This window comes from Phalacrocorax carbo, chromosome 1 (genome assembly GCF_963921805.1).
Source record: "Phalacrocorax carbo chromosome 1, bPhaCar2.1, whole genome shotgun sequence".
In the NCBI taxonomy this organism is placed as follows: domain Eukaryota; kingdom Metazoa; phylum Chordata; class Aves; order Suliformes; family Phalacrocoracidae; genus Phalacrocorax; species Phalacrocorax carbo.
Window position 1 is genome coordinate 74881913 of NC_087513.1, and position 13217 is coordinate 74895129.

At 41.7% G+C, this 13217-nt stretch overlaps 1 protein-coding gene across 2 annotated transcripts in view; it reads left to right on the forward strand.

Moving 5' to 3' along the window:
* IRAG2 (inositol 1,4,5-triphosphate receptor associated 2) overlaps positions 1-13176 on the forward strand; it is a 39406-nt gene extending 26230 nt beyond the window's left edge. For both annotated transcript variants that reach the window (XM_064460160.1, XM_064460169.1), the window contains 16 exons: positions 2742-2788; positions 2872-2936; positions 3063-3179; positions 5305-5387; positions 5527-5596; positions 6374-6428; positions 6515-6542; positions 7103-7243; positions 7685-7819; positions 8673-8820; positions 9722-9765; positions 10436-10513; positions 10618-10682; positions 11133-11234; positions 11411-11515; positions 12608-13176. In XM_064460160.1, the coding sequence (XP_064316230.1) occupies positions 2742-2788; positions 2872-2936; positions 3063-3179; positions 5305-5387; positions 5527-5596; positions 6374-6428; positions 6515-6542; positions 7103-7243; positions 7685-7819; positions 8673-8820; positions 9722-9765; positions 10436-10513; positions 10618-10682; positions 11133-11234; positions 11411-11515; positions 12608-12851 (1527 nt within the window). In that variant the 3' untranslated portion in view covers positions 12852-13176. The remainder of the gene's footprint in view (positions 1-2741; positions 2789-2871; positions 2937-3062; positions 3180-5304; positions 5388-5526; positions 5597-6373; positions 6429-6514; positions 6543-7102; positions 7244-7684; positions 7820-8672; positions 8821-9721; positions 9766-10435; positions 10514-10617; positions 10683-11132; positions 11235-11410; positions 11516-12607) is intronic.
* Positions 13177-13217: the final 41 nt, after the last annotated feature.

Consider the following 13217-nt stretch of genomic DNA (forward strand, 5'->3'; position numbering starts at 1 on the left):
TTCTATGAACCTGGAAATAACGTTTGCAAGGCTAACAACAGGCAACCTCAGACATTCCCTAGCTGGCGTGTGGTACCTGCAAGCGCAGCAGTGGTCTGGTTGCTGCAGAAAGTGTAGTGAGGGTGAAAAGAGTGATGGGGACTGCCTGTGGTTTCAGCAGACTGCTTGGCTGGGGTAGAACAGGTAAGGAACTCCTAGCTTGTGCTGCTTCTACATAAGCTACCTTAAAGAGGATGATCTCAAGGGCTCTTGCTTTATCCAGTCCTTCTGGAAAGTCACAGCCTTGCAAAGTTGTTTGAAATGCCTGTGCTTCATCGCTCTGGAGCTCTCTGCAATTCCAGCTGGGCTCAGAAATGTCACTTTCCATTTTTGCCTTTTTATATAAACTTTCCATGTGAATATTCTAGAGGGGGAAAATTAAAATGTTAAAGCTTGCTCCAGAGAAAAGGCAAACAGGCTGTGTCCAGTATCTGTTCTATCTGCTGTGATGTGCAGCAAAATTTGGATATCCTTGTTTAACAGGAAAAGTCTCCCTAGTTTGTTGGGGTTTTTTATTTTTTTTATTACACTGTGGTTGCAGATGTTTGAGCAGACGGAGCCCTCCAGCATGTAAGTAACTCAAATTATTTTGTCAAAGCATTGTCACTGTAGGATTTTAGGGGCTATTCAATAAAGGAGCTCTTGTGAGAACCAGATGAAGCTTGGGGTTTTCTTATACTTGATTTATAAACTGTAAGTTGTATCACAGTCCAAAACCCAGATGACAGGCCTTCCAAATGTTAGTGCTTGTTTGGGAGGAGTTATACAAGACTGTGGTCAGAACTTGTCTGCTGTGATAGACGATCCTTGGATTGTTGTGCTCATCGAAGGGATGGAGGGGGAAAAAAGTAATTAGGATTGTACTGCAGGATTATCTTTGACACAATCCTTTTATTAGGAAGAACCACCATTCTCTAATGCTCTGTGGAAAGAGATTTTTATTAGGAAATATAGTGTGTGGGATGTTTGTTTTCTTCTTCTCTTTAAGTGTACCCTGTGCAATCCATGGGAGCTCACAGAGTCCTAAATAGCTAGTCTGAGGTTTTAAAAACTGAACAGAGGCTTTTCCTTCAGTGCACACAGAAACCACTGACCATGTGGTTACCTGGGGAGGGATAGGGCATGTAGAATAACGTATTGCTTTAGTCAGTTCCAGGTGATGCAAGGCTTTTTTGTTTGGGTGGTGTGTTGGGGTGTGTGAGCATTTGTTTTAAAGCCTTTTAGACTTCTTTTGTTTTCATTCCAACATGCTATTCATCTTCACCTTTCTCCAATAGTCCTGTCGACCTAATGGCCTGAACAAGGCAAATGCAATGCTCTACTTCCTTAAGCTTAATAGAGAATTCAAATAAGAATAAAAATAGTCTGGATTTGCATTAGAGGAAACATTTGGTTGGCTGGGGCAAGGCTCTGTGAATGCAGTCTGGCTCTGATGGGTGGAGGATTGGAAAGGAGAGGGAGAGAGAGAAGGCACTTACTGATGCTGGAAGCAGTCGGTTGCTCTCAGAAGTGACTGGGGGGTCTTGGTCACCTCCTTTTCAACTTTGCTGTGTTTCCTGGGTCTTCTGGGGACAACTGGGGGGGAAAGGAAGGTACCAGAACATAGATCACTCACTGATGTTTTTTTTTTTCTGTTGTGTCTCCCCCACTTCAATAGTGTTCTTGGGCACTTGATATGTAGGGAGACACCCAAAGCTGGCTAGCCTCATAGCTTCTCTGCTTGGAGATGGGTTTGGGATTTTTTTTTTCTATTCAGCACTCCTCTTGGAGTGGGTGGAGTTCATCCCAAGTCGTTACTGACTTAACCCTTAAAACCTCTGTTTCACCCTGTATTTTCACCCATAAAGAGATCAACTTATCAATTGAGTAAGCAAGCTGGAGTTATCCAGGGTGAAATTAGGGAGAGGGATATTTCTCATTCGGTATCTCCCTTGTTGCATTAAAAGACTTAAGAGGATGTTGTTTTTGTCTGTGATGTGATGAGACTCGGGTCCAGAACCGCACTGTAGCGGCTAGAGGAACATGAGCAAAACTACGTACCAGCCTTTAACTGCTGAATTCCTCTCTGCTGTTTGCATACAACGGAGGAGGCCCAAAGCCTTTTGAACTGGCTAAGTAACTGTTATATATAATATTGAAAACCAGCATCATTCAAAGATACACACTAAAATGTACAATGCAACATGAAAGTTTTGTGTTCTGAATTATCTGCTCGGTCCAGCTGTAACTAGTAATGCATTTTTTTTTTTTACCTAAGTGGGTCTGACATCTATAGCTGAGTGAAGCCCTGTGCACCTCACTTGTGGGGTTTGAGGTCAAGACCTTGAAAATGGATATATCTTGATGTACAGCATTAAGGTAGAACAGTGGCGTGGTAACATGTATGTTGCTCATTTCAAAAATGTGCGTTAGAAGCAAAACGTGAAGTCAGGAACCAAACTACATCTCTAAGTATGATATTCCTGAGATAAGATTGCTGCAGAAACATAGTTATCACTCCTAATAATGATAACATGCTAAGCTACATACTGTGTGTATGGGTGGCTTTAGACTAGCGGATGAATCTGTATGCAGTTACCATCTAGTTCTTCACTCTGAAATAATTTAGGAACAGCTGGGGGAACTATTAAAACTGACATACAAATTTGCTGTTCACACGGCAACCTTTCCCCTGATACTAACTCTTTTCTCTTTCCATTAAGATTGACTGTGCAGAGCCAACACTACCAGCCAGTCTGATCCCATCCAGGTCAGGCTTTGTACAAGCTTTTAAAAGCCTTTATCAAGATTGTATAATATGGATAAGTATCTGAAAGAATTTTATTTTGGCAGTGATCACTTAACTTCACCCCAAGAAGTTCTTACCTCCTCTTTGGAAAGCACTGCACCAGTAACGGGTAAGCTCTTAATCTGGGGCACAGATGTGTGAAGTTTTTGCACTGAGAGGCTTTGAAATAGATATGCTCAAGTCTGCGCCTTTGTTGAACAGTAAGAGCTCTGTCTTCTGTTGCCTGGATCTGTAGGCTGCCTTGTTATGGACGAAAAATCACCCAAGCGCTCACATGAAAAAGAGGAAGATGTGCCAACTTCTGTAGCAAAGGAGAAAAACAACGATAAGGATCCGGCTGGTCCTGTGTCAGGTACAGTAACTGCCGCAGCACGCTGGCACTCATGCAGTGAGGAAACAGCTTGCTTCCAGCACACCTTTGAAGTGAGGAAGCTGAGTAAGAACAATAACTTAATGACAACTTGTGACTTTCTGTTGTTGAGCACCCTTTTGCCTGCAAGTGCTCTCTACCCTCCCTGAAACTCTGAGCAGGAATAAAGGTTTACCTACTTGCAGGTGGCTGGTAGCCTGCGGCACTGCAAGAAGTAAACATGAAGTAACTTAATGAAATCTTAACCTCTGGTCAGCTGGCAAAATGTTGGGTGGGTACTAAACCCCAGGTGACTTTGGGAGCAGAGAGAATGTTCTCATGGTTTTAAAATGTTTAGTGGCACAGCTAGACTGAAAGAATGAAAACTGATGCTCAGCGCAAGAGAAGCTGGGATGGGTCAAGAGGAGACGTGAGGATAGAGGCCTTTGTGTATGGTGCCGTCTCTTGCTATAGCCACCAACACCCAGAATAATTATTCTTACCGCATTGTTGGTGCTTCTTCCTCTTAAAAACTAAAAGCAAAACAAAACCGGCGTATGCGTACACAGTGTATTTAAGCTATTTTTAAAAAACCTGATCTGAATAAGCAGCACAGAATACATGTGCATGCTTGTTTGTAACCATTTTTTAACCTTTACCTAAATATAAGACTTTTTGTCATCGTTTCTTGTTTGGTTTTGTTTCTTTCTTTAGTACTACCTTCCTGAAATCTAATTCAGTCTGTTCACTTAAACCTTTTTTTTCTACTAATTTGCCTCTACTGTTAATTTTCATATGTGGTCTAGGTGCCTTTGGCAAGGAGGAAACAGATATGCAAAACACATCAGAAAGAGTCCAAATACCTTTAAAGTCTGAGAATCCTGCTGCCTGTTGTACATCTCTGACTAGAAAGTGTTTCTAGTGTTAGAACGGAGATATGATGAATCTCCACTTGTGGTTTTTGCTAGTATCACACAATGTCTTCTAAAGGTGCTTGAGAGCCAGGTCAGATATGTAGGGCTGCTGCAAACATCAGCAGGGACAAAAGGGAGTGCTAAGCAGAGGTGAAGGATGAAAAGAGAAAGTACTTCAAACCTGAAGGGGACAGGTGGGGGGAGTGTTTTTGGTTGTTTTTATTTTTTTTTCCTTCCCTGTGTCACTTCTTTGGCCCGCATCTGTGCGGGTGTATGTGTATGACTACATACACAGAAAAGAAGAAAAATTCTAGATATTCTAAAAGGTATAAATAGCTACCAGAGTTACTGTTACACAAGAAATTAGTGTGACTTTCAGACTTTCTTCAGTTTCTTAAATACTTTCTAAAACTTTTCTAAATTGCAGCACTTGCCGGTTGAAATGAATATAAACTTTCATTATCAGTTCCTGAACTTGTTGGTTCATCTTCTGGGAACGAGTTATTTTGTTGGTTCTTTCAGCATCTCCTAGTTCAGTTTTTGGGTACAAAGGACAGTCCAAGTGTCAGACTATGTTTTAAGCTATGGACGTCTGAAATACCACAAAGGCATGCCTGAGATCCCTTCCAACCGGTGATTCTGTGGTGATTCATGATCTGATTGTGCTCAAGCACCTCTGTAATGGCAGCTGAAGTAACATCTATTTATTGGCTTCATCTGGCATTCTGTAATGTCAAAGAAAAGAATTACAAATACTCATCACTTCCCCTGTTAGTTTGCACATGGGATTTTTTTTAATGCATTACTGTGCTTATAGAATTCCAAATAAAAATTAATTATAAACTGTCTCTTTAAACAGCAGTCATACAAACTAAAAATCCCCTGTGCTGGTAGCAAAATAATGAAATTCACTTATCCAAGGGAATATTACTGAAACTCTCGCAACTTCAACTACAGCAACTACAACCAGGAGTAATAGTCTCACTTGTAGACATGTAACACCTCTTACTGGGATATTTTTCAAGCCAACAATTATCACACGTCTCTCTTTATTCCTCTGTACTGTTCTTTGCTGCTGCCTCTCCTTCTTAACGTCCTCTCCCGGCATTTGCTGCAATTTTTTTAGCCCTGTTGGTCTGCGGCTAGTGCACTGGGTGTTGGAGGTTGGTTTTATTTTTATAGTTACATTTGGTTTTGGGAATGTTTCTCCCCAGAAGCGGATCTGACCAAGAAGAAATTCTGCCCTGTGACGGAAGAACACAAAACCCCATTTCAAAACGTTCTAAAGCAAGACCCGGTATGAGCCCCAGTGACAGTGAAACATGGAGCTGGTTTGGCTGAGCAGTGACAGAGAAAAACACTGCAGGAGGGGACAGGTCCCTCCAGTGGTGTGGTGGCTGTTCCCTTCCCATAACTACTCTCTCATATGTCTTTAGGAGGTGGGCCAGGAAAAGAAAAACAAAGAGCAGAGTGAGGAAGCACCAGCTGCAGTTCCCAGTAAGAAAGGTAAGAGGTTTTTGCTGAACACATTCATGTAACTCACTGGAGTGTGTATCTTGGTCCCTTGTGTCAAGACCTGTGTAAAGAGGTGCAGAGAGCTGCCTGCCCCGCACCAATTATTATGACAGGTTTTTATTTTAAGGAATAGTAGCTGCAGTTAGAGATCAAAATGGGTTAGCAGTGGAGAGAAGTAAATGTTGTCCTGCCAAACCTGCTTCTCTGATTTCTACAGATACTGATCTAATCAGCTCCATCCTCCTCTAGACAGGAGGGAACATTTCTTAGGACTTGCAATATTGAAACAGTTCTGGCATGCCTGCTGTCCCCAAAGATTTGAAAGCAGCATCCTCTGCTAGCTAGAGCTTAGTAATAGGATATAGACAAGCGGGATGATGTTTCTACTGAACTGTGTTTAGACATTTCTACTCTTCTAATCACCTCACCTTTTGTCTTTGGAGTTCACTAACTTTTAGTGATGTAAGTCATGTAACATCCCGGACCTATTGGCTGGCGACTTAAACCAAAGCCTATAACTAACCATTCCTGCACTAGTTAAACACCAATTGAAGCCAACTAAACGATGAACTTTTGGGGCTTTGTACAAGTGACACTGCTGTGCTGTCTTACTGACACTAACCCTAATGTACTCTGAGGTACACAAACTGTTTTTATTAGCAAGAGCTTAACACTGGAAATCTTTAACAGTGGCTTCTGTTGGAGCTTAAAAGACTTTCTGTGTTTTCACTTTGAGAACATTGGGGTGTTTTTTCCCTCTCTTCTCAGGGAGTTCACCCGCTGCAGGTGGCATTAAAGGAGATAAAACAAAGCAAAATGAGTCGTAAGTGTTTTGACTTTCAATGATTACCTGACGGTATGCATTTAAAGCTTCAGTCTGTTACATGATTCCTTTTTCTTACCCTACAGTGACTCTCCTAATGAGAAAGAAGTGGAGGTAAGTCTTGACTGCTTGTATCCTGAAGTGTCTTGGACAACAGAAAGATCTTGTTGACGAGTCCTGATTAATATCTTTTCCTGCATAAAAGAATGATGCTGAGTAGCTTAAACTTGGTGTAATTCCATGAGCTGGCTTCTGAAACCTGTTTTTTGAAGCCCAATGGAAATTTTGGAAGGGGTGGGATGGGAAAAGGTGGCAATCTGTAAAACTTAACAAAAGATTTGTCACTACTAAAACATTTGTTTGCAAGCTTGAAGGAGCATGGCGGTGACCTCCTCCCAGGCAGAACATGCTTATTCAAGACAGATTTGCGAAAAGGCACAGATGGCATGCTGTGTGCTGCCAGGATATCACCTATTCTGGCTGCAGATTATTTCCCCCATCACTACAGATGGGAAGACCGGCTTTGTGGAAGTGGGCTGTGTTTGCTTTCTCTCCTGTATCTCTCCTATAGCTTTGTGGGGTAGAGTCCCAAATGCCATGTCAGAATCCAAACCTACTTTAAAAGCTGCCTCATCAATTGGATTACTCTGAAGTCTTTTCCTCTCCCACAACAGGCTGAATTTCTGAGGCTGTCTTTAGGTTTTAAATGTGACTTGTTTACCTTGGACAAGAGAGTGAGGCTTGAAGAAAGGTCCCGAGACTTGGCTGAAGAAAATTTGAAAAAGGAGATCACAAATGCCCTAAAGATGTTAGAGGTTAGTATTAGCCAAGGCTGGTAGGGTGGATGGCATGAACAGTTGTGAAAGTGTCTCTCTTAATACAGCTCTTCTTGGAATGCGTGTGTGTAATATGGTATAAGCAAATCTGAACCAAGTTCTTATGTGATGCACTTGAAATATGGGAGACGTAACATTTGAGGGGTAACCTTCATCTGAGTGTTGTGCGCTCAGGCAGCAGGGAATTTTCCTGTTGCACAAACATCTGGTAAGAGCCTCTGTCTTCAGCTGACTTTATGGTAGGTAAACAGAAGTCTCTGCCCACTGGAGGTCTGCATCAAGTTACACTGACTGAGGATGTTGGATGCTGATCTTTTGACCGTGTGGTCATGAACACAGCCCCACGGTGTCATCAGCTGGGTTCACCCTTCTTTCTTTACAAATAGCTCACACTGTTTTTCTTATCAATATGCCTCTTAGGCTTTAGTTCCTTTGTGCGAAGAAGATAACCAAGCGCAGGAGATCATTAAGAAGTTGCAGAAAAGCTTGCAGTTCCTTAGCCAGTATGCAGCCCGAGTCGCCAGTAGAGCAGAGATGTTGGGAGCTATTAATCAGGTAACTATTTCCATGTAAATGTATTTTCTACAAAGTTAAAAGCTCCTAGATGTAAAGGGATAGCTGTTGGTTTGCTAGGCTTCCGATTCCAGAACTAGGTTTGGGAATCTTGCGTGTGTAAAGCAGGCTGACCAGTACAGCTTAGTCCCGTCTTTCTCGGATTTCTTTGTGGTGTTATAAGGAATTCCAGGCACTACAGAGAGCAGCTACGTTGCACTAATGCTGTGCAAAAACATACAACAGAAATATGGTCCCGATACAAAACAAAAAAAACCACCCCACCCCAAACAACAACAAAAAAAAAATCCAGAAAAAAGTTTGCATCAGAGCGTTGTGTACAATTAAGAGCACAAGAATGCGACGTGGTAACGATAGCCTTGATGCTCTAATGGTAATTCTGTGCCTTGTGGAAAGGGCAGCTAATGAGTTAAATCTACGGAAATTTACAAAGACCTGCTCAAATGTTATGTGTAATTGTATATAATGCCAAAGAACAGCATGAAAATATGACTTGGCAATACTAGCAAATGCGTGGTGGCAGCTGAGACTGTAGATCAGAGAAAGAGATGAGGAGGAGTTGTAAGGGCTGAGAAAATGGAGACTAATTTAGTTTAAAGTAAGAGTAATCACTGGAGAAATGAGACTTGTAACTTGGGCAAGTGTTGAGAAAGGGGTTGTAGTGAAACTTTGGAAAGGTGGGCAAAAATGAGAGGATGTTGCATTGTGATGATACAAGATGAGCGTAGATGGTTGGGGAGGGGGGGGACGGGTGGGAAGTCTTAAACTCTAAACATGATGCAGTTCCTCAAAGAGCTGCTGCTTTTATCTACTGCTGTCGCACTTGTTCTATTAGGAGAGCCGTGTCAGCAAGGCTGTGGAAGTAATGATTCAACATGTGGAAAACCTGAAGCGCATGTACGCAAAAGAACATGCAGAACTTGAGGAGCTGAAACAGGTCCTGCTCCAGAATGAGAGATCCTTTAATTCTCTTGGAGATCGAGGTAAAGCTGCTTTGTCTCTCCTCTTTCTAGCACCTGCCAGATAGACGCTTATCTAATGGAAGCTTAACACATTAGGTGGGGGGGGTTATATGACTGTTGTATCTTCTCTCCTAAAAATAGAAGTGGGGGGGGGAATAGTAATTTACTTAACACTGTTAGGAAAAAAACCACTCTGAAATTAGACTTTAGATAAACTGTCATGAATCTTGGGGAAGGGGGGAAATATTGCAAGTAAGCAGTAAAGGTCTGGCTTTTAGACAAGAGTATTGCATATGGTGGTGATAATTTTATTCCTTGTGAGCAGTAAATTTGGGTGTTCACTCACACTGGAGCATTCCCAGTAGCTATTTCTAGGTAGCTGAGCTTTGACTGCTCTCTACAGATGCTTCCTGCTCTTTTCTAAATATGAATTATAAACTCCTTAAGTGCAGGTGTTCTGAATTTCCCCCTCCAAGCAGATGGTACAGTGGTCGGATTTTCAGATGGTGCTGTGCACCTGTGGCTTTACCACAGAAGGATTAAGTTCTGAAAAACAGAGCATGTTTTTTAAGAACAGAAGGGACAGTCTTGCACACCAGTAAAATCCTTGCGGGAGCCTTCTGAATCACAGGCTATTCCCTTCTGACTGTAAAAGATTGTCCTGTTACGGGACACTGCCTTGATAATAGAAGAAAACATTTAATGATAGCGACAAACTGATGCTTGTAGGGGATGTATAATGTGTGAATATTATGAACTTATCTAATGAAATAGGAAGCTTTATCCTGAAATCACATCTGCTTTCTGAGAGCATTCTGATACGCTCTTTGCTTAAACAGATATTGCAAAAAGTCAGACCTTTAGTTTCAAATAAAGCTCACTGCGTTCCTGTAAGCCTTTTTGATGTTTGATCTCTTCACAGATGAATCTACAAATAAAAAGCTACCAAATTCTTTTAACTTTAAGGTAATGGCCATCACAGCGTAATGTGAAATTTCAAGTGTGTTTTTAAGCATGTGTGTCTTTTGTGTTTTTCTTTGCCTTGTGAAGCGCTGGTGCTCTGGTACATGCTTGACTCTGGCAGTTTTTTGTCTCAAATATGGGCCGATGTCCTCAAACACGAGGATATATTTTTCAGTCACCCCCACCAACCTGAGGGAACTGCATGTGGTCCCACTTAGAAGATGAAGTGTTTGCAGAAGCTGAAATGGCTGTGCTCTTATGCAATGGTTAAGAAATATTATTCATGTACGGTTCTCTCATCGGGGCTACAGAAGAAGGGTTTAGCACAAAGGTGGAAAAAAATAGATGGGAGCAATTCAAATTAACTGTAGGAATTCCTGTGAGCACCATTAGGAGAATTTAGATGGCTTCAATTTCAGTATTTTGCTGGAAGCTGTGTAGCCAGCCTCACTTCAGATGCTTAGGAGGGGGGAAAAGCAGTTAACGTGGAAGGGTGCTGCTTTAAAGAATATGGTTTGGGCTGTGCTTATGATTTGTGTCACTTCAAGCTATGTATTAACATCTAAGGGTTCTTTTATATATAGTTTGTATAAAAACAGATTGGTATTTTATGTGATCAGTGAGTAATCTAGTCATTCCTTGATAGAGTCAGTAATGCCTCTTATTTGTATAGCCATCATCATCCCTACGAAGAGTTAGCATTGCAACATTGCCTAGGAGTGCTGGAAGTGCAGGTATTGGGTTGCCGCTGGTAAGTAAGGGTTTCCAGATGGTGAGGCGCTTTACCTTCTCAAAACCGTCTGGGCTGAAGCGTGAAAATACCAACGCAGTAAGCGTGTCAAACTTCTTCTCTAGGCCCAGTTCCATGAACCTGATGGAGATGAACGGAGTGATAAATTCAACAGGAGATCAAGCAGTTGGTAAAGTTACTTGGGCTTGTCTTTGAATAAGGTTAAATATTTTTCAACTCTAACTGTGCCTGTGTTAAGCAGTTTATGGAGCATTTTGAAGGTTATAACGTTTAGGCTACACCTTTCATGTTAGTTTTACATGCTTCAATAGGTAAATGAGCCTTCGTGACTAAATGTTACAGGTAGTCTTTTTTTATAAATTATTTTTTTATTAAGGGTTGAGAGTTTTAAAAAATTACTTTGACTTTCTTGCTTTAGAATTAAAATATAAAATCTAGGCAGCTGGCATTGATGGATCTGAGGGGTTTTTTTGTTTTTAAAGAAGCCTAATTTTAGGCAACTGATTTTGGAACTTATTTGTCTAAGGCCTACCCAAATGAGTAGGCTGTTGCTGCATTTCCCATTTCCTGATATATATGTGATGGGGAAATGAAAGCAAATGTCTTTAAAATATGACAGGGGACGACTTGGAGCAAAGCAAAATGAGAAGCGTCCTTCGCTACAGCGGTTCATTAGCACATATTCCTGGGCAGAGTATGAAGGCGAACATGCTGAAACAAAGTAAGTTCAACAGCAACCTCCTCGGAGGTGTGTGTGCAGGGTTGGTTGGTTTTGTTTAATGAACTCTTAACTGTCCACCACCTGATCAGGGTTATAAAGTCAAGCTATTGTGAGCTCTGTCAAACTGAACGCTTGATGGAAAGAAAAGCTTTGGAACTGTTGATGTTTGCTTACAGAAATGAGCAGTCAGAATCACCTACTGAAGTACAAGAAGAACCATCAAGGAAGGAAAGTATCTCTGAAAAAGGAAAATATTCATCAAAATGGAACCTAGAGTCAGTGTAAGTTTTCTAACATCATCGTGAGGTAAAGCAATGTTTGGGTGGTGGACATGGGAAGAGGAAGCAAAGCTGTAGCTTTGGTTTGGTTGTTAATGTCAACTTCTTAAACATATCAACAGGGAATGAGTAATCTCAGGTGCCAGAGACTTGCCCCACCAAGGATTTGTTACTAAAACTAAATGATGAGGTAAAGAGGAGCATCATGCTATGATCCCCCCTCTTTAGGTTGTTCTGTGACAGCTGTTATGGCTAGGCTACTAGGTCATCAAACATCTACTCTTGTAAAAACGGTCAAGGATTTGAGGCACGTGCAAAACTTAACAGCAGTTTTGGCACATGCTGAGAGACAAGCAGTTATCAAGACTAACTCCAGACTACTCCAGCTAATTCCTCTGGACATTTCAAGTTCAAGGGAGAGAGTCCTCTCCCAAACAAGCATCCCTTGGAAGCCCCTGCCTTACAGGAAAGGAGATCTGCTGTCTCTGCAGAGAAACTGCTTATTCTAATGCGAAGCCTCCATTTTGAGCATTCCTGATCAAGGGGGAGACAATACAATTATGCTAGTGTGTAAGGCTGAGAAGAACAAATATTTCCTTCTATTGTTTGATGGAGGTACCCAATGTCATGTGAGGTCTAGGATTTGGATAGTCAGCGAGGGTAAGGCTTCTCCCTAATCTCAAGGAAGGCACCAAAGCCCTGGTAAACAACAAAACATAAGGCCAGCACTTTTCATTACTTTCTACAAGCAAGATTTCTTCATGAGCTGCAAGGCAGCTTTTGTGGATCCTCTTCAGAAAGACAGCAGGGAACAGGGTGTATGGATGCCAGAACTGGGCTCATGGGTTGGGTCAGTTTCCTAAATAGCTTATCAAGAACTTGCTTATCAAAGTCAGCATTTCTAAACCCAGAACATAAGCTATGATTGTACATAGCTCCCAGTACAGTAACAACCTTGTCGCTTCTGATATTTAAGGATCTGTAAGTTTGTTTGTGGGGCCTGGCTTGCTTTAGGGTATTTTCTGGGGTGGGGGAGGAGAGCTTCCAAGTTCTGAAGAAAAACTGAACCACTCTATGACTTACTCTTCTGTGCAGATGCAATCTAATGTCATCGTGGGCATCCCATTTCAAGGCTTCCTTTTCCAACGCTAACAAAACTCTCTGGGTTTCTGTATCCATCCTGGTACTGCTTGCTGCTCTTACAAGCTTCCTCACTGGGCTGTCTCTTCAAAGACCAGCAGACGCAGCACCTGTAGGAACTGGGGACTCCTGGACTTCACTACAGCAACTGTTGTGGCCATATACAGGACTTCAACACAATGGACCACCCCCAGTATAACAAAGGTTCTGACTTTTGTAGTTATGCTTCCAAGTTCTGGATGACAGTATGAAAAGCTGAGATAGTGTATTTAAGGTTACGTGTTTGGGTTTGTTTTGTTGGGTTGTAGGTATTTTTTAGGGAAAGATCTGTGGGGGTGTGTGTGTGTGTTTGTTTGTTTAAAGCCTGACTTGAAATTGGAAAAAAAAAATCCATCCACCCCCTTCCCTCCCCCCATTCTGACAAAAGTCATCATTCCAAGTACCTAAAAGGGCCTCAGTTCCATTCAGGTTTACAATAAAACAGTAATTTTAAACATAGCTAACCATAAATATGACCAAGTGGTCTAGCCACAAGAGAATAAAGAACTTATTTTGCTTTAACAAA